The sequence below is a fragment of the Sturnus vulgaris genome, unplaced genomic scaffold, assembly GCF_052056855.1.
Source record: "Sturnus vulgaris isolate bStuVul1 unplaced genomic scaffold, bStuVul1.hap1 Scaffold_141, whole genome shotgun sequence".
Classification (NCBI taxonomy): domain Eukaryota; kingdom Metazoa; phylum Chordata; class Aves; order Passeriformes; family Sturnidae; genus Sturnus; species Sturnus vulgaris.
The window spans coordinates 539,553-559,963 of NW_028276063.1; the positions used below are offsets into that span (position 1 = coordinate 539,553).

Here is a 20,411-nt window from a genome sequence, read left to right on the forward strand (position 1 = left end):
CTGTTCCTTCTGTCAACTGCCGGGCCTCTCCTCAGCCAATCAGAGAATGCGATGAAGAAGATTCAGCCAATCAGAGAGAGCAGCTGTGATGACTCACCGGTTGCCGGGCAGACCCGCAGCACCCAGTGTTCCCCACCTGGACCCGCCCTCCCCGCCCAGTCACGATCCCCCCGCGGGGTCCCCCCAGTTCCTCCCCAGTCCCGCCCCACAATAAACGGGACCGGGGCGAACTGGGCAGCTTTATTGGGAGCACTGGGAGCAGCTGTGCTGGGGGGTCACACGGTGCCTCCAAAATCAGCGGGTGGATGGATCTGGGGGTCCCAGCTGGTGGAAGGCCACTGCTGCTGGCTCAGGAGCTCTGTGGGCAGAGAAGAGTGGGTGACCCTGGGTGGGGGCCCCAGGGGGAGCACACACGCTCCAGGATAGGGGGCATATGACTCCCTAGGACCCCCCTCACCTTCTTTCGCAGGTAGAGCCGAGCCCCTGGGCCAGGAAGCCGAAGCCAAACACGGAACCCTCGATCCCCATTGTCACCTTGCTGCTGGCGGAGTCCGGCGGCATCTCTGGGTGTCCAAAGGGGTCAGGACCCCCAAAACCTCTCAGACACCCCAAGCCCCTACAAGCACCTTCCCAATTGTCCCCAGCCCACACAGGGCCCCCTGAAACCTCCTCCTAAACTCTTCCCAGCCACCCCAGGACCCACCAAAGCACCTCCTGTCCCTTTCAGGATCCCACAGCCCCCTCCCAATTGCCCCCCACTGCCCAAGAACCCCCAAACCCTCTCCCAGTCCCTTCCCAGTCCCACCAGGATTCACCTACACCATCCCAGTCTCTTCCCATCACAACCAGCCTCATTCCAACTGCTTTCCAATTCCTGATCATTTTCCATCCCCTCCAGACTCCCTCAAATTCCTCCCAGTAACACCCAGTACCCCCAAACTCCCTCCCAGTGCCCACCAGGACCCCTACAACCCCATCCCGCCCTCCCCAGCATTCTTCAAACTCCTTCTCAGACCTTCTAAACCCCTGAGCCGTACTCCCAATTTCAAGTAGACTCTCTGAAACTCTCCCCCAGTTACTCCCAGCACACCCTAATCCGTCTTCCAGCTCTCCCGGTTCCTCTCCCACTCCCCCCACACTGTGGGGTCTGGGCCGTGCCCCAGTGCCGGCTCAGGGGGTGCTCCAGGCTGACGTCTCCACCTGGAGCTGGAGCTGACCCCGTGCCAGGAGGGGTTTCCAGCAGCACCAGGAGCTGGTAGAAATCCAGTCCCCATTGGGGACCAGGTCGGTGGCCACCACGTGTCCCGAGAGCTCCTGCTGGCCCTGGAACCAGCTCAGCTGGATGTCGGCAGGGTAGAAATCCCTGAGGGAGCAGAGCAGGCAGCCGGGGCCGGGCTGGGAGCTCGAGGGCCGCAGTGAGATGGGGACACTGGGGGGCGCTGGGAGAGAGTGGGGACACACTGGGATCAGCTTGGGGGAACTGGGATATGTGAAGGAGGGCTGGTGTGGTACTTTGAAAGACTGGGAATAAAATTGGAGAGAGTGGAGTGGATTGGAATAATGGGAGAGAGGGTAGCGGTCTGGAATTGGACTGAAAAGGACTTGGAACAGACTGGAAGTGCCTGGGAAGGCACTGGGAGAGACGGTGGAGGTCCCGGATTGGAATTAGAAACACTGGGAGTGGACAGGGAATGGAATGGCTGTGGACTGAGAGGAATTTGGAGGGACTCTGGTGACACTCGGAAGGACCATGTGGACGCCGGGACAGACTGGGATGGACTGGGAGAGACTGGGATGGATTGGGAGAGCCACTGTAGTCACTTGGGGTGAGGGGCAGGAGGCCCCGGGGATGGGCACAAGAAGGGCTGACGTGTCTCGGGTGATTCCCAGGGAGGTTTTGGGGGGCTCCAGGGTCATTCCCAGGGCAGGGCCCGAGGGGACACGCTCTGCCCCACGCTCCCCTCTGCGCTCCACGAGGAATGGGCTGGACAACTCGTAGTTGTGCCGGCAGTGCCTGTCCACCGCAGCCCGTCTGTACTCCATCCATTGCGGGTCGCTGTTCCAGTGCCTGGCAGCCTTGTCCCCAAAGGAGGTGTCCCCACGTGCAGCCCCACATCGCTGCCCAAGTGCAGGAACTGCTCCCGCTTGGAGATGTTCCTCTCCACGAACCTCAGCCGGTCGGTGCCGTGAATGAAGTGACACTCGGACTAAACCATCTCCTGGAACAGCGCTGTGTGTGCAGGACACAGGTCCGGGGGTGCCCCCCCAGCAGCCCAGAGTAGCCAAGAGCTCCGGGGCAACCCCGGCTCCGCAGCCCCAGTGCCCCACGGCCGCCATGGGACCCTTCTTCCCGCTGTCCCAGTTCCTCTTTTCCACCCTTCTTTGTCTTTTCCTCCCCCTTTCCCAACACTCCCCAGTCGCCTGCCCCCCGCAACATCTGTTTGGGGGTCCCACCTCCCCATTTCCCTTTCTCTCACCACCGTTCCCACCACTTCCCGCCCCTCCCGCTCACCCGAGAGTTCCGCGCCCCCAGCCCGGGGGGCTCCCAGTGGCACCAGTAGGGCCCCAGCTGCCCCACACGCCCCATGGCCAGCGCCGGGCAGGGTCTGACACCTCTCCCCTGTTGGAACCCTGGAAACTGAGGGGTTTGGGCTTTCTGTGCTGACAGGCACTGACCCCCAGGAAAACACTGCTTTTGACCTGAGGCTCTGAAGAAGGTTTCCAGAATTGAGTGATAGATCTGGGATCACTGGTGTGTTGTTGGAATAGAAATGTGCAGTGTCACATAGTGGAAAATTTAGAATTTGTGATTTTAGAATATAGTAATATATATTAAACAAGATGGAGATTTTAGGGCGGAGGTTTCTTTCTTCTTCACTTTCTTCATGGGTCAGGGTGGTACTTCTGTAATTAGAAAATTCCGCATTTCAGGTCACGGGTGATTGGTTCTTGGGCTATTATGGTGTCTTTTTTTAATTGGACTCATTGGTCCTTAAAAGGCCTTGTAGAGAGAGATACGTGTCCATTTTTAGCCTGTTACCTAGAAGTGTTGTAGAACTCACTGTAATATAGATAAGAATTAATAAATATCTGAGTCCGAACACGAAATTCCGTGTCTAGAGCATTTAATCTCGACTCTAGAAAAAGAAAAAAGAAGATAAAACGCGATACCCCCTCCCCAAATTCTCCTGGCGGGGGGCGCTGGGGGCGGGGCGCGGGTGGAGTCCAGGTGAGGAGCTCTGGGCGCTCTGGGACAGCCTGAGGAGTCATCAGCGCCGCGCGCTCTGATTGGCTCAATTATTTTGGTGCCTTCTCTGATTGGCTGAGGAGAGGCCCGGGAGTTGAGAGGAGGACCGGGAGAGATCCTGCCCCAGGCTAGCGGTGGAAGAACATCCAATTAACAAGGCATGCAGATCATTTCCCAGCGGTGCCCACACTCCTGTAGGAACTAAATGCACCGAGGATCTCACGAGGGTCACCAACTCTGTGGCGGCCAAATCCAGCCCTGCGCTCCCTGCGGGTGCGGGCACTCTGGGAAGGGCTCAGCTGCGGCTCAGATGGCCGGAGAGTGGCTTGGTGGTCACCTCGTGTGTGAGGCAGTGATGGGCTGGGGAGATGCGTGGACACCACATGATCAGAGAGCTGACTGGGTAAAGGGACACGCCAACAGCGACACCGCAGTGACAGGCAGCCAATGCAGGCTTGTTTCAGTAAAGTTTGGGCTAAGTTTGGGTTAAGTTTCGAGTATAAAAAGGCTCAGTTGGTTACAATAAACGATCTTCTTCGGAGCAAGCAATCAAATCTGTGTGTCTTTGTTCCTCATTGCTACACATGACCATGAGATGACCATGACGATGACTCAGCTGTGATCCTGACATGACCATCTGTCTTCGGTTTGAGTTGCCAATTTAAATAAACTTATTTTTTCTGTTGTGAGACAGAACCAGGAGCAAAAGAGCAAGGCAGGCCTAAAACTTGAGAGAGTATAAAAGAAAATTTATTTACTACACAAACAAAGAGAAAGGAAAAAAAAATTCAGAATAAGATTTTTCAGCTCACTCCTTCCCTCCCTCTCCCAATCTTCATAACAACAAAACAAACATATAGCAAATACTTCGGTCAGTGCCCAATTTAGTCTTTCTCAGTTCACTTCTGGAGAGAGAAGCCTCTTTTTATTGAAGTTGTAGGGATTTTTCCCAGAGGAAGGAAAAAGACAGTTCTCTTGTGGTTTTATCTTTCACGATTTGCATCCGCCCGGGAACCTGCAACCGTGACGCTCCTCCCAACTCCACAGCCGTCCCAAAGCTGTAGATGTGGGCCATGTCTGTCTCATGGGGTATTACTTTTAAGAATGAAATGTTCGACAGCAAAGATTCTCTTTGTCTCCTTTCTCTCTGCTCAGGCTTCATCTTCAGAAAACCGAAATCCCCTTCTTTTCTCAGGGCAGAAATTCTCAACACAGGTGCTCTTTGGTCAAATCATCTATTAAATGGAACATTTCTATCCCCCCATGTCTCTTTCCATGGTTTATAGGAATATTCAGTACATCAGTTCATCCCTACAATTTTACAAAAAGATTTTCAGCCATTTCAGCATCTTCTCATTCTCCTTCCATCTCAAAAACTTAGCTCTTACATCACTGACTTCAGAAATCTTTTTATTCCCTTTCATATTCAAAGGAAAGGCTGGAGGCTTTGCAAATCTTATCTGAGCACTAAAGAGTTAAAGTTTAACACAACTACTAAAGTTGGGCCAGGCTCAGGCCGTGCTGGGGGGGCAGCTGAGGTGTCAATCAGCCTTTCTGGGGCTGGGCTGCAGCCCCACACTGCTCATGGCCACCCGGGCAGGCCCGGCCCGTCCGGCAGCAGCAAGAGTCGGCCTCCCCCCCACGCCAGAGCCGCAGGCCCGTGGAGGAGGAAGCTGTGAAGGTCTTATCACAAAACATTTTCTCCCCCCGGCCATCGGGTCCCCCTCGTTGGCAAACGGGGCCCAAGCGGCCTCCCGAGCCTCCCCCCCGCATGGGGGAAGGGGAAGCTCGGGTTGATGTTACCTGCTCAGCCACCGGAAAGACAAAGAGACTCAGTTCTGGATTACCTCCTTCAAAATGTGTGTTCCCGGAGCGAACTAACTTTCTCTAATTGGCTGTTGCAGGTATCCCAACCCCCACAGAAAAAATTCCCTTAGGAAGAACCTCTTCTGAGTTTCTTCTTCCTAAGTCAACCTATCACAGTGACACAGAGAACCTTCCAAGCGTTCTTTTCGTGAGCTGCTGCTGTGATGTCACAGGAGCGTTGCCACATCCCAGCGGTGCTCCCGTTGCTGTGGGACACAGAGGCCTCAGTGCCCAGAGGCTCTGGGTGCCTGCTGACTGCCGGAGGATCCTCCTGCCCGAGGCATTCTCGGCAGCCAGCCCAGCCCTGACCCGTGTCCGTGTGTGCCTGCAGGGGTGCAGCCTGCAGACGTGTGCAGCGCAGCCACAATGATCCAGCAAGTGGTTGCTGCAGTTTGCACTCTCTACTCTGTGGCTTATTCGGGGTATTTTTTAACCCACTTGGCAAGTAAGTTGAGGTTTTCTCTCGGTGCAGCATCTGTGGCTTTGGGCTTGCTGTGTGCTTTCTGTTCTTCCTCTGGACCTTTGAGTTGACTTTGTAACCAAATTGCCATGAAGACACCGTTGGTTTGGGAGAGCTCCTGCCAGCAGCTGCAGCTCAAAAAGGGGGTGTCTGCAGCCAGCGAGGCGTTTGCAATGAGGCCTGGGGGGGTTCTGTTCCCTCGAGCAGGGCGTCTGTGGCAGTGGAGCCTGGAACTCCCTTTGTTTGCTGGTCCAGCCAAGAACTGACACAGCCCAGGATTTTGTGCTGTTCTCTTGCTTGCTCTGTGAAGGGACTGTGGCTCCTGGAGGGATGCTGTGAAAGCAAAATGTTCTCTTGGGGTTACCTTGCTCTGTGGCATTTCCCACCACGGGCAATTTTTTTCCTACCAGCATCTGGTTCATGTTCCCTCTCCCATTGCAGGGCACCTCATGCGTGGATCCCAAGCAGCTCCTCCTTCGGTGAGTGGGAAGAAACCTCTGGTGTTCAGAATTGTGCAGCAAATTGTGAGCTCTGTGTGTGGCAGCCGAGTGCCATCCTGGGAGGCCGAAGGAAAGTCCCTGTCAGGGTCTTTGCAGCAGCAGCAGCAGCAGCAAAGGGATCCCTGGCAGTTTTCTCCTTTTCTGCTGAAGAGTTTAGAAGAGCTGCAGGTCTGGTTTTGCAGGCAGAGGATTTGCCTTAGCCATGGTGAAATACCGAATTCCCAACAATAAGTGGCAATGTCACTTTTAGCCCATTGTTAGTTTGTACAACTCTGAACTCTGTTTGTGCTTCGTGCAGCTGGATGTGTAGCTGAGGATAAATAAGGTGACAACTGAGATCGAACTTCCTGTCCCTCACGCTACTGTCTGTCCTCAGGGCACCAAAGCTGCATCAGCACCTCCTCTGGCTGCCTCTGCTTCCAAAGAGGAAGAAGACAGCAGTGAGATTGCCGCTGTTCTGGGGGACGATGGTGAACACCCCGTGGTTTGGGAATACAACAGCAAGGCTCCCGCAGTGTGGGACAAGGACAGTGGACATCTCCCGGCATGGGAGGAGGATGGTGGATATCCCCTGGCATGGGACAAGGATAGAAAAGCTCCCATGGCGTGGGATGAGGGCGACGGACATCTCCCGGTGTGGGATGAGGACAGAGGACATCCTGTGGCTCGGGAAGAGGAGGGTGAACATATCCCAGCACGGGATGTGGATGGTGAACGTCTCGCGGCTTGGAAAGATGATGGAGAACCTGCCTCTGCTTGGGAAGAGGATGGAGAACCTGCAGCATTTTGGGAAGAGGACGAGGAACCTCCTTCTGCTTGGGAAGAGCACACTGAACCTCCCTCCGCTGTGGGATCCTGGGCTGAACATTCTGACAGCAGCACAGCCCTGCAGCCAGAGGGGACAGGGGAGCGGTGCCTGATGCAGCTGAGTACGTCTGTTCTGTTCCTGTGTGCCAGAGCAGGGTGCTGTGTGTGTGTCTCAGCATGAGCTGCACCCAGTGCTGCTCTGCAGCTGAATGTCACCGAGTCATTCATTGTCCTTCCCCAGCTGACACCAAGGGGCTCATGGCCCCAGGGAGTGGGGCTGCATTCTGGCTCTGCTGCAAGGCGGGGTCTCCATCTGGGAGGGAGCATCTTCCACGTGGTTTCTTTCAGGGAACATCGTGAGCGTGGGGGAGCCTGCTGAGAAATACCTGGGACTGGAGCAGATTGGCCAAGGGTAAGTGCATGGCAGTTCCTTCTGCACAAGCGGGGCCCAGGTATTTTGCTGGAGTCAGGAGAGCTCCAAACACCCTCCGACACTGGGGTATGATCCTGCTGTCTCTCAGTTTTGATCAGAATTGATAACTGTGGTCAGAAGGAACAGTCAAAGGCCTCTGAGGCTGGCAGTGTCCTGCCTGCAGCAAGGAGCAGGACCTGGAAGGTCTTCTGTGCCTGGAATTTGATTGCCCTAAAGAGCAACTCACCATCTGGTGACTCTCAGAAAACAGTTCTCAAGAAGAACTAATAAGTGCTTTTTTCAGCACAGGTAATAAACTCCATGCATTCAGTAACAGACACAGAGCTGCTGCACTCGAGGGGAAAATGCATCACCTGCCTGATTGCAGGGCCCTTGTGGATCCTGCAAGTCTTAGGCAGGAAATGCAAAAGGATGAAATACATTCTTTTCCACTTCTTTAGACACCAACTCCCACCTCAGGTTTTGAACTAAAGGAATTCAGTGTGGACATTCGCTCCAGCCCTTTTCCTTCGTGTTGGGCTCAGTTTTCTCTTGCACACCTTGCATGGCAGACGGCTGGTGGCTGCTGCACTGCTGTTTGAAGGGTCGATGCACGCAGGTGTTTTGTGAATGCTGCAGGCAGCAGAGATCTCCTGTCTGGGCTGCCTTTCACTCCCAGAGCCTAAAGCTCTGCTTCTTTCTTCTCTGCTGTTTTGTCTCCAGGGCTTTTGGAACTGTTTATAAAGGACTCGACAGGTCCACTGGAGGAGAGGTCAGTGCCACCACGTCCAGCACGTCTGGCAGCTCCCGAGGGCTTTCCCCTCTGCTGGGAGCTGTGGCTGCAGCTTTGGGGGCCCAGCAGAGCTTTCCTGCACAGGCTGCTCCTCTGAAGGCAGAGCAGTGTCAGCCTTCAGAACACAGCTGGGACAGCCTTGGTGCTTCTGAAGTGCCCAGAGGAATGCAAGGAGGGCAGTGGTGTCTGTCAGAGCCGGACACCATGGCTTGGTCTTCATATCTAAAACCATGAATGCATCAGCAGGTGGAGACTGAGGCCCAATTTATCTTCATCCCAGCCTTGGACAGGAACACTATTTAGCAGTTTTTCCATCCTGCTTTTCATCTTCAAAGGCCGAATTAGGCCTAATTAGGGAGAGATCCTGCTTGGGCTCAGTTTGGGGTTTTAGTCCTACTGCAGCTGTTCACAGAGAGAGAGGGAGAGAAATGAGAAGATGGATGTCCAGAGCAAAGCTCTCTCCTAAACGCTGCAGTTGAAACACAACTGGGTCTGGTGTCAGTGACACCCTGTGACAATGGATGTCTGTGTCTGCTTTATTGTGCAATCCCAAACAGAGCAGTGGCATTTGAAATCATGACCAAGTCCCATAGAATTGCTAAAGGGTTCTGGGCTGTTTTGCTCTGTTTCACAGCATCAGAAATACCTCCTGCTTGCAAAATGTGTTTAAATAATAACGATGATGATGATCATCATCATCACCGGAGTGGTGATAAACTAAGGCCATTTGAGAAGATGCAGATTCTGTAGGTGCAGAAAATGTTGTTAGAGCTTTGAGGCTGACAGCTGAGGGACCATTTCTGCAGAGCTTACAAGGCCAAATGTCTCTGGCCACGTGTCCTGTAAGCAGCCCCCAGCCAGCAGAGAAATGGGCTGTGGGAATGGCACTTGCTGAGCTCTGGTGTCCCATGCCAAGGCAGTTTGGCACAGCCTGGCTCTGTCGCTCCAAAAAGATTCACTCCATGCTTGCTGTGGTCTCCTGCCACAGACCCCTCCAGCTAAAGGTCTGCAATGTCACTTCAGGTGGCCATAAAGAAAATGAGTCTCAGAGAGCAGAACAGGGAACGAGCTGTGAATGAGATCCTGCTCCTGAAAGGCAAGAACCACCCCAACATTGTCATCTTTTTGGACAGGTGAGTGCTTCAGGTCTTATCCTGTGCAAGGGCCCTGTGTTAATCTTTCATTCGTAGTCAGTAGCCTCTTCTGAAAAAGCCTGACCTGGCCATATCTTCAACAACAGCCTGGCAGTTCACTCCCTCCATGCTTTTGTTTGGTTTTTTTCTTCAAGCTGAACCCCTTTGCTGTGCCTTATGACAAGTGCTGAAAAACCATGGCAGAAATTATTTCCCTTGGCTTCTTCTTCCCAACTCTTTTCCATTGCTGCAGATGCCAGGAAGTCCAGGTTTCCAGAAATGCCTCATTTGCCCATTTTTCAATGGCCTTGCCTGTTTCTGAAGGGACTTTGTGTAAGGTTTTCCAAAGAGTTGATAACTTTTGTCCCAAGTGCTGTATGGCCTCCTTGCCTGGATAACTCTGGAAGTTGCATTGCCTTGTTCTGGAGGGAATGGTGGAACTGATGAGTTCAGATGCTGAACCAGCTGGGGGCAAGTGTTGTGGTTCCACACTGATCTGGGCTGTTGCTAAACTGTGTTTTTCACTTGCTTGCCATCTAAGGCATCTCCTTTCTCACAGGTGTCTCCTTCTCCTTCAGACTGTGCAGATTCCAAGGCCTGTGCAGGAATGTCTCTCCATCTGATCGTGTTCTCATTGACAATTGACCTGGAAACAAAACTCCACTCGAGGCTTTTCCATGGGGGAATTGAGCAGTGCACATTCATCTCCATGCTGTTGTTTTCCTCTTCCAGCTTCCTTGTTGACGAAGATCTCTGGCTGGTGATGGAATACGTGGATGGAGCAACTTTGCAGGACGTTGTCAGACAGACACGCATGGCTGAAGGAGAGATGGCAGCTGTCAGTCGGGAGGTGAGGGATCCTGCTTGTGCTTCCCATGGCTCGGACACGATGGTCCTTCCAAACAGGCTGTGAGAGCAGGAGGGGCTCCATGCTCAGGGCTTTGTTTCTGTGTTGTTTTTATGAATTGGAGAAGAAAGAGCCTCTGAAGTCAGTGGCCTGCCAGTATCACTACACTTCTACTCTGTTCTTGTCCTCTTTCCTGCTGCTGTGGTACTCTCTCTGTCTTTCTTTGATTTGATTTGATTTGCTGTTCTCAGCTTTGCCTTGAACCATTTGCCTGGACTGTCTCCTGGCCTGTCACAGCAAAGTTGCTGCTGGGAGAATTCCAAACTGTCCTTTCTTGTGTGATGTGTTGTGACAATTGATTTTTATTCTTGTGTTTCTTGTTGTCTCTCAGTGTCTGCAGGGCCTGGATTTCCTCCATTCCAACCGGGTGATCCACAGAGATCTGAAGAGCTCCAACATCCTTCTGGGAATGGCTGGCTCTGTCAAGCTGGGTGGGTGTTCGTGGCCAGGCACGGTGCTCCCGGGGTGTGAGTGTGAGGCTCTTTCCAGTGATGGTCAGAGCCCCACAAGTGCTGCTGCTGGCACTGCCCGGCCCCTGCTGCCAGCTGAGAGCGGCTGCCCCGTGCAGAGAGCTCAGGAGAGGAGCAGAGTGTCAGGAGTGGCTTTGCTCTGGGCATGGCCCTTCCAGAGGGACGGGAGTTGGAATCTAAACTGCAAGGGAATCAGTAAAAGCCACTGCATGAACGCTGAGGGTTTATTTAAGGGTCCAGTTCCATCATTCCTTGGCCACAGCCCTGAGGACTTTTCCAGCTGACTTCACTACTGCATTCTCACCTTGAGAGTGGGGAATCTTTGTGCTTGGTTTCCTCATTGCAGCTGTCTTTGACAGTGTTTGTTTCTGTCCTCAGCTGATTTTGGCCTCTGTGCTCAGCTCAGCCCTGAGCAGGACCAGTGCAGCTCCATGGTGGGCACTGCTCACTGGATGGCCCCAGAAGTTGTGACCAGGTCTCCTTATGGCCCCAAGGTGGACATTTGGTCCTTCGGCATTGTGGCCATCGAGATGGTGGAAGGAGAACCTCCTTACTTCAAGGAAACAGGGGCTATGGTAAGAGGCAAATTCTCCAGTGTTTGCAGGGGCCTGTGAGCACAGGCTGACCCTGCACTGGGAGGAGCTGCTGGAGGTTTCTGCATATTGGGAAGGGAATTCCCAGAAGACTCGAGCCTGAACGCAGATGAATATTCTGCAGTCTCCAGCAACAATTTGCTTTGGGTTTCAAATTGTTGCAGCTCTTCTGTCAGTGAGGATGACCTGAAAATGTGAAGCCAGTGTATCAGCTCTAATGTTATCTTGGAAAAAAAACACAAACCAACCCCAAAACCCATCCCCAAACCCAACAAGTTTTCTGAAGGAGTTTCTAAAAGAGGTTTTTAAGAGAGGTTTAAGTTGAACTCCCCCCTGATTTTTCTCACTGGGAAGCTTGTCTAAAACATGAAGATGATTGCTTAACATCCCTGTAGTCCAACCTATTTCCTTCCTAGTCCAAGCTACTTTTCTGTCATCAAGCCTGAGCTTTCAGCAACCCCAACCTCCTGTTCCTTGCCTGGCAATTTCTGGGATGGGGCATCAGGAATTCATTAACTTCAGTGTCAGTGGCACTGCAGACATGTGTTTGATGCAATTTAAAATAACACACGCAGACCACACTGACTCTTGAAAATGGCCTGTAAAGCTGGTGTCCGTATTTGGAGAAGCAAAATGTGCTGTTTCTGATGGAGGTTCCTACTAACAAAGTCAGACAACTAAATGGCCTCTCAAGCAAGATCATTTGGGTGTTGCAATGGCTGTGGCTGCATCAGGGTTTGGGGTTATTGGTTGGCACAGAAAAATGAGCCGTGAGCAGCATCTCTGCCAGGGAGGAAACTGCCCCCGGAGCTGGGGCTGAGTTACCGGGGTCGATGTGAGCAGCTGTGGGTGTGAAGGAAGCTGGCACAGCGCTGCCTTTGCTTTTCCTGCAGGCTCGGGCTCTGATCCGGCAGAACGGGACCCCGCAGCTGCAGGAGCCGCGGCGCCTGTCGGCTCTGCTGCGGGACTTCCTCGAGTGCAGCCTGGACTCGGACGACGAGCGGCGCTTCTCTGCCCAGGAGCTGCTGCAGGTGAGCGCGAAGCGGCTGCAGGGGAAACAGCAGCGCCAGGGAGGGGTTTTCTTGGGGGGCCCCCCTCCGATAATCTCCAGCCTCGCTGCTTTTCACACGCAAAGCAAGCAGAATCCTCGCCTGGTTGGGGTTGTCTGGGTCCGTTCGAGGTCATCTGGACCTGGTGACCCACAACGAGCAGGGACATCCTCAAGAGGCTCAGAGCCCTGCCTGACCTGAGCTTGGATGCTTCCAGGGAGGAGGCACCTCCCACATCTCCGGGCACCCTCTGTCAGTGTTTCCCCTGGTAAAAAAATTCCTCCTTAGACCTAATCTGAGCTTGCTTCCGTCTCTGGAGTTTCAAACCATTCCCCTTCGTCCAGGAACTTGACTCTGGAAAGTAATGGTTCATTTCTTTCTTTTTTATCCTTTGGTCAGCACCCATTTTTATCATCAGCCAAGCCTCTCTCCAGCCTGACCCCTCTGATCGCTGCAGCAAAGCAACCACGGGTGCAGCAGAGGAGATGAAGCACTTGAGAACAGCTTTTTGTTACAGTAGTTAGGACTAGTTAGTTATGGTAGTTAGCACTGCTAGTTAGTTAGGGTCGTTAGGACTGTTTGTTATGGCAGTTTTTTGAATAAAAACTCTCTTAAAACCTCAACACCCTTGTGTGCCTGCCTTCTCCCCCTGTGACTCAGCTGCCCCGAGCAATGCGAGGGGAGAGCGAGCCCAGCCTCGCCCAGAGCTGAGCCCTGGCAGAGCCCAGAGCAGCCTCGGCATCTGCAGAGTCAGCCTGGAAGGAGGCGCTTGGAGCCTCCTCGGCTGCAGCCGCCTCTTGGTTACAAACTGTGCGTGGTGGAAAATGCCACTGGTTCTGCAAGAGGGCAGAAGGGGCCCGGGGAAGGCCCAAGCGCTCCATGCAAGGGAAAAACCCACCCAGTGCTGGAGAAAAAACACGCCTTTATCCCCTCCAAAAATTTAATCCTAAATCAAGTGGAACAGGGGAAAGGGAGGAACCCCGGACCTTCGGGCCCTGCGAACCAAAGCGTCCCGCGGGTGTTGGTTTCTGCCGGGCTCGCTGCCCCCAGCCCAGCTCAGCTCAGCTCAGCCCAGCCCAGCCCAGCCCAGCCCAGCTCAGCCCAGCCCAGCCCAGCCCAGCCCAGCCCAGCTCAGCTCAGCTCAGCCCAGCTCAGCTCAGCTCAGCTCAGCTCAGCTCAGCTCAGCTCAGCTCAGCCCAGCTCAGCTCAGCTCAGCCCAGCCCAGCCCAGCCCAGCCCAGCTCGGCCCAGCTCAGCCCGGCCCGGCCCGGCCCAGCTCGGCCCAGCTCAGCTCAGCCCAGCCCAGCCCAGCCCAGCCCAGCCCAGCTCGGCCCAGCTCAGCCCAGCCCAGCCCAGCTCGGCCCAGCTCGGCCCAGCTTAGCCCAGCCCAGCCCGGCCCAGCTCGGCCCAGCTCAGCCCAGCCCAGCCCAGCCCAGCCCAGCCCAGCCGAGCTCAGCTCAGCCCAGCCCAGCCCAGCCCAGCCCAGCCCAGCCCAGCCCGCGGGCAGGGACACGCGTTTGGAGGAACCTGCGAGGGTGAGCAGGTGAGGGGGCTCCGGCAGTGACGGGTGAAAGGAACAGGGTGAATGTGACTTAAACAAACCCTGGGAATCTGCTTGGAAACAGGGCCAGGGACTTGTAGGTAAGAAGGAACGAAAGAGATTGTCACTTCTAGAAAACGGTGCTAATTGACATGGACTGTTGTTCAGCCAAGGCTGTGTTAAATTCTTGAACTAGGGAAAAACAAAGACTTAAGAGAATTATGAATATTGTTTTGTTTTACTAAAAAAAAAAAAAAAAAAAAAAGCAAAAAAGCGTGTGTGTGTGCATATTGCAGGGGGAGATGGAGTGGACAGATCGAGAAGTCTGAAGCTTCCAAGGTACAGTCCCGGGGACAGGGCAGCCACCTCTGTACTGCAGACAGGAACCGGGAACAGTGACACGATCTGACTGTGACCCCCATCCCCTGTGTGGGGACAGGGGAGGGAATGGAGAACAACAGGAAATCCGGGAAGGTGGAAAGGGTGAGGGGAAGATGTTTTCGTAGGAATTATTTTCTCATTCTCTTGCTCTGACTTGTTTGATAATGTTATGAATGACGTTCTATTTTTCCAGTTTATCAAGCAACGAGATTAAATTAAATTAATAGTAACAATTATAAATGGATACAATTAAAGTATTGGAGATGAATACAATCAAAATGCATATATTTGAGAATATAATTTAGTATAATTGAGGTTCATATAAAGCATAAGCAAAACCAACCAGGGATATGGGGAGTGGCTCGCCATTCCTCACATACCAAAGCATCAAGGCCAAAAATCCTATTTATATCCTATATGCTACAGAAGTTTCTAGAGAACTCCTCCTAGTTTCTATTCCTAAAATCTACATCACTATGTTGTATGGCGCATGCTCTACTAATGGGTTAGGGGATCTCTCATCCTTTTGAGGGTCTTATTTCCGATGAAGGCTCGTCGTCTTCATCAGTGTCCGCTGTGTGACCTGCAGGTAGTGCATGCCCACTATGTGACTGAGCAGATGTTTTCCATAACAAGATGTGTTGGTTTGAAAGTAAAACCAGTGCGAGACTCCAAGTCAGTAATACAATTTAATAGGAGAAAAGAGAAAAAATAAAATACATGCAATAATATAAAAGAAACAACCACCAACACAGTCAGAAATACAACCAGACATCCTGTCAGTCAGGGTGTTGGTAGCAGTCCCGTTAAATGGTGGCTGCAGTCCTCCTGGATGACAGATGTGGTTCTGTTGAAGCAGTGCTCCTGTAGAAGGTGCAGTTTTCCTCCGAAGATCCAGCGATGATGTGGAAAAGTTCCGACTTTCCTCTGGGATCCAGTAGAAAGGTCTGCCCTCGGGTCCCAAACCCCAGATTTTTATCTAGGTAGGAAAGGCTTGGCTCCTGCCCCTGGTTGGGGCATCTCCCAATGGGATGATGTAATCTTATCAGTCACACAATAGGACTTAATGGCCCATTAACGGAATATATCTTCTGGAGGAAGGATGGGTTGTGAAAAGATAACGATGATCATCCCCCTGATTTTATGAGATGTCACATCAGCAGAGGATATCTCCCACAGAGATAAGGATCACCACCCCTCCCACATTTTAACAGATGGTGATAGAATACACATTTTTGCATTGTACCCCAGGACACAGGGACATCGTAGTGACCCAAAACAGGACAGGCGACCTCAGGGTGGCCCCGGTGTCCCCAAGGCAAGGACACCAAGGTCCCCAGTGTCCCTCGGGACGACAGTGTCACCCCCGTGTCCCCACCCTATCCCTACCCCTGCCCCGCTGGCGCGTCCCGGGCCGCCTCCTTCAGCTTTCGCATCACCTCCTTGTGTCCCTCCACTGATGTCCCCAAGGCCACCACGATGTCCTCGAGGGCCCGGGCAGCTCTGGGGAATCCCTGTCGCTGTGTCCCCCACGTGTCACCACCATGTCCCAGTTAACAGTGTCCACCAAGTACCCCAGGTGCCATGTTACCGTCTCCAGCCACCCCTGAACATTGCAGTGACCTTGCTGGTGGCCGCGGTGGCCTCGGAGCTGGCCCTGGAGGTTGCCACCCGCTGGGCGTGGTCACGTAGGCACTGGGCCATGGCCCCGTGCTCACAGGCGATGGTGGCCAGGTGTCACCACGATGGTGCAGAGGCCTGCAGGGCCACCTGGCAGGACGTGGCCACGGTGCCCAGGGCCAGCAGCAGGTGACTGTCCTCGGCCACCCCCAGCACAGCACGCGCTGAGTCCAGGGACACTGCGGGGACATGGGGACACTGCACAGGTGGCACCGGGGACACAGCACCAGGGCAACCAGCACAGTGGCACGGGAGCAGTGGCACCAGGGACACCCCAGAACCACCAGCCCCGTGTCCCCAGGGCTGCCCCAGTGTCACCATCCCAGTGCCACCCATTCGTTCTCAGTGTCACCAGCCCAGTGTCTCCAGTTCAACCCCAGTGCCACCAGAGCTGCCCCAGTGTCCCCAGTCCTGTCCCAGTGTCACCAGCCCAATGTCACCAAGTCAGTGCCACCAAGCCACTCCCATCCCAGTGTCCCCAGTCCTGTCCCAGTGTCACCAGCTCAGTGTTCCCAGTTCCTTCCCAGTGCTTCCAGTGCCAGCCCAGTGTCACTGCCCCATTGCCACCATACCAATATCACCATCCCAGTGCTTCCAGTCCCTCCCAGTGTCTCCAGTCCCATCCCAGTGTCCCCCATCCTGTCCCAGTGTCCCTGTCAAGTGCTCCTAGTTGTGTCCCAGTGTCACCATCCCAGTGTTCCCAGTTCAATCTGTCTCCAGTTCCCTCCCAGTGCCACCACCCTATTGTCCTCATACCAATGTCACCATCTCAGTGCTCCCAGTGCCATCGCATAGTCCCCTATCCTGTTCCAGTGTTCTTGTCTCAGTGCTCCCAGTTGTGTCCCAGTGCCACCAGTTCCCTCTCAGTATCACCATCCCAGTGCTCCCAGTCCCATCGCAGTGCCACCCCCCCATTGTCACCATACCAGTGTCACCAACCCAGTGCCACCAGTTCTGTCTGTCACCACCCAAGTGCCACCAGCCTGGTGTCACCAACCCAGTTCCAGCCCAGTGTCCCCAGTCCTATCCCAGTGCCACGAGTCCTGTCCCAGTACCACATCCCCAATGTCCCCATACCAATGTCATCACCAGCCCAGTGTCCCCAGTGCCATCCCAGTGTCCCCCATCCTGTCCCAGTCTTCTTGTCCCAGTTCTCCCAGTTGTGTCCCTGTGCCAGCCCAGTGCCACCCCATCATTGACCCATACCAGTGTCACCAGCCCAGTGCCACCGGTCCTGTTCCAGTGCACTAGCCCAGTGCTCCCAGTGCCATCCCAGTGCTCCCAGTGCCATCTCAGTGTCACCAACCCAGTGTCCCCAGTTCCATCCCAGTGCCCCCAGTTCTGTCACAGTGTCACTAATCCAGTGTCACTGGTCCTGTCCCAGTGTCCCCAGAGCCATCTCAGTGTCACCAGTGCCACCCATGGCACCACCCCAGTGTCCCCAGTTCAGTCTCAGTGTCCTCAGTCCTGTCCCAGTGTCACCAGCCCAGTGGTCCCAGTTCCATTCCTGTGTCCCTGTCCCATCCCAGTATCCCCCATCCTGTCCCAGTGTCCCTGTCCCAGTGCTCCCAGTTGTGTCACAGTGCCACCAGTTCCATCCCAGTCCCCTCCCAGTGTCACCAACTCATTGTCCCCATACCAATGTCACCATCTCAATGTCACCAAATCAGTTCCCTCCCAGCGCTCCCAGTGCCAGCCCAGTGTCCCCATCCTGGGATAGGGGAAGGTCTCTACTGGTCCATACTGGTCTGTACAGGTCTGTACTGGTCCATACTGGTCTACACTGATTTATACTGGTCTATACTGGTCTATACTGGTTTATACTGACACACAGCACCATCAGCCCCATGTCCAACCCATGCCCAGCCTGGAGCCCAGGTCACCTAAACTGGTCTGTACTGGTCTGTTCTGCTCTATACTGGTTTATTCTGGTCCATACTGGTTTATAGTGGTCTATACTGGATTTTACTGGTTTATACTGGTCCATACTGGTTTTTACTCACACACAGCAGCGCACAGCACCATCAGCCCCATGGCCAGCCTGTGCCCAGCCTGTAGCCAGCTCTGGCACTGCCGTGCCTGTTCCTCCTCCCACTCCAGCATCATCACTGCTGCCTCAGCCAGGACCCCTTTGAGAGGAATGTTGAATTTGTCTTACAAATGAGCTGTGCATCTGCTTGTCGATAAGGCTAGCACTGAGAGATAAAAGAAACAATGGGATGGATTCCACTGATTGATGAATGGAAAAAGATATTTGCCTTTACAAACAAACTGTAAGGCTGCTGATAAATGAAATTGGATATGGAAAGATGAAAGAAGCAACGGGGAGAAAACGATGAATTCTATAAGAATTAAAAATTAAAAGGGAGGGTTATACCTTAGAGGGGAATTTCAGGTATCAGGCGCTCCGGGAAGTCTGTGCCTCTCAAGTACCTCAGCCAATGGGGAAAAGAGAGAGGGAAATGCGGCCGGGAAAATAGGATAAACAGGAGGCTGCATCCTCCAAAAATTTGAGATCCCAGGGGAATGTCCCATGGCCTCTCCCTTTATTCGAATAAAGTGTCCTTTTTGGACATAAAACTCTGGTGTTTGTGGATTAATTTTCCTGACAGAAAGAACTTTGGGATTCTTACCTGCACAAGCACATGCAGTGCCTCAGTCATAACTGCCTCAGAAATACCAGAAGTGTGTCTTCTTCAGAGTGTGGTCACAAGGGTTCAGAGTTGGAGCCAGTTCTGCGGGCAGGCTGATGAATAGTCTGGGGCTCCTCTGCAGAGCCCCATTCATTCTGGGGCTGCTTTCTGCTGGTTCTGCTGGACTGGCTCGAGTGAAACACACACCCAATTAACAGCAGTTAAATTACTCTGGCATGAAACAGTGGGGAACAGGCAGAACAGTGAAGGGCAGCATGGACCAGTTGTTCTGGCAGGCCTGACGAGGTCTGATTTGATACAGCACTCACAGAACTTTGCTCCACCTGTGACACTTCCACTTGCAGTAGATGACTGTTCCTCTTCACAATATCCAGCAAGGCAGGTCAAAGACACTTTTACCATTTTCATCTTCAAAAGGGAGAGGAAATCAGCAGCAAACATGAAGTAACCAGTCAGAGGTCCTGGGAAGAAACAAAAGAACAAAGAGTGGTGGAAAAAAACAGGTGGAGCAGTGATCCTTATCTCTGTGGGAGATATCCTCTGCTAAAGGGCCATCTGTTAAAACCAGGTGGGGCAGTGTTCTTTATCTTTTCCACAACCCATCCTTCCTCCAGGAAGATATCTTCTGTTAATGGGCCATTGAGTCCCACTGCATGACTGATAAAATTCCATCATCCCATTGGGAGATGCTCCAGCCAGGGGGAGGAGTCAAGCCTTTCCTACCTAGATAAAATCTGAGATTTGGAACACCAAGGCAGCCCTTACCCACTGGTTTCCAGAGGACAAGAGCTACCAGACCTTTCTACAGCATCACAACTACAACAAGACCACTTCATCTGGACTGCTACCACCATCAAAACTAGCGGGGTGTCAGGTTGTATTCTGATTCTGTCAGGTGTTTTCTTTTGTACTATTGCATGTATTTTATTTCTCTTCTCTTTTTTCCTATCAAATTGTATTTCTGACTTGGAGTCTTTCACTGGTTTTGCTTTCAACCCAGCACAGTCATGGAGGGGATTTTGGCTGAAGCTTGGTATTTGGGGAATTTTTGATTTGTGTGTTAAAGTTTGGAAGATTGTGGGTGGGAATCTTGGTGTTTGGGAGGTTATTACAGACACAAGATGCTCAATGACTTCCGGAGATGAACTTGGGCAAAGAGGAACACCCAGTTTATGGAGCTCTCTTCTTGTTATTTCCTCCTAAACCAGGAATTTTCATTCCCCAGGTGTGCGCAGATGGAGGAGGCAGAAAAGCCCTGGAGATCTCTCACGAGGAGGGGATATAAACCCAGCCCAGGGAGCTGCGAGGAGGAAAGACCCTCCCTGAGCCGGGAAGGCGGCCGGAGATCCAGGCAGAGCTCAGAGCTGGTGGAGAAGCCTCATGTAGGGGAGAAGCCCTACGAATGTGGGGAATGTGGGAAGGGTTTCAACTACAGGTCCCAACTGGTCCTACACCAGAGGATCCATACTGGGGAGAAGCCCTACGAATGTGGAGAATGTGGGAAGAGTTTCAGTTACAGCTCCAGCCTGATCCGTCACCAGGTGGTCCACACTGGGGAACGGCCGTACACCTGCTTGGAATGTGGGAAGAGCTTTGGATGGAGCTCTGACCTTAGAAAACACCAGTGCATCCACACTGGGGAGAGGCCCTATGAGTGTCCCAAGTGTGGGAAGAGGTTTCAGACCAGCTCAAATCTACTCCTACATGAGCGGATTCACACAGAGGAGAGGCCCTTCCGCTGCCCCGACTGCGGAAAGGGATTCAACTGCAACTTCAGCCTCATCAGGCACCAGTGCATCCACACTGGGGAGAGGCCCTACGAGTGTCCTGAATGTGGGAAGAGCTTCTCACAGAGCTCTCACTTGACCAAACACCAGCGGAGTCACCACTGAGGGAAGCCCATTGACTGCCCGAGTGTGG

The 20,411-nt window shown here is 53.3% G+C and overlaps 1 protein-coding gene across 1 annotated transcript in view; it reads left to right on the forward strand.

Moving 5' to 3' along the window:
* The window catches only part of LOC148219388 (uncharacterized), a 198,893-nt gene that overhangs the window by 92,816 nt on the left and 85,666 nt on the right, over positions 1–20,411 (forward strand). The window contains exon 5 of the mRNA XM_088157664.1: positions 19,869–20,372. Coding sequence (XP_088013790.1) covers positions 19,869–20,372 — 504 coding nt within the window. The remainder of the gene's footprint in view (positions 1–19,868; positions 20,373–20,411) is intronic.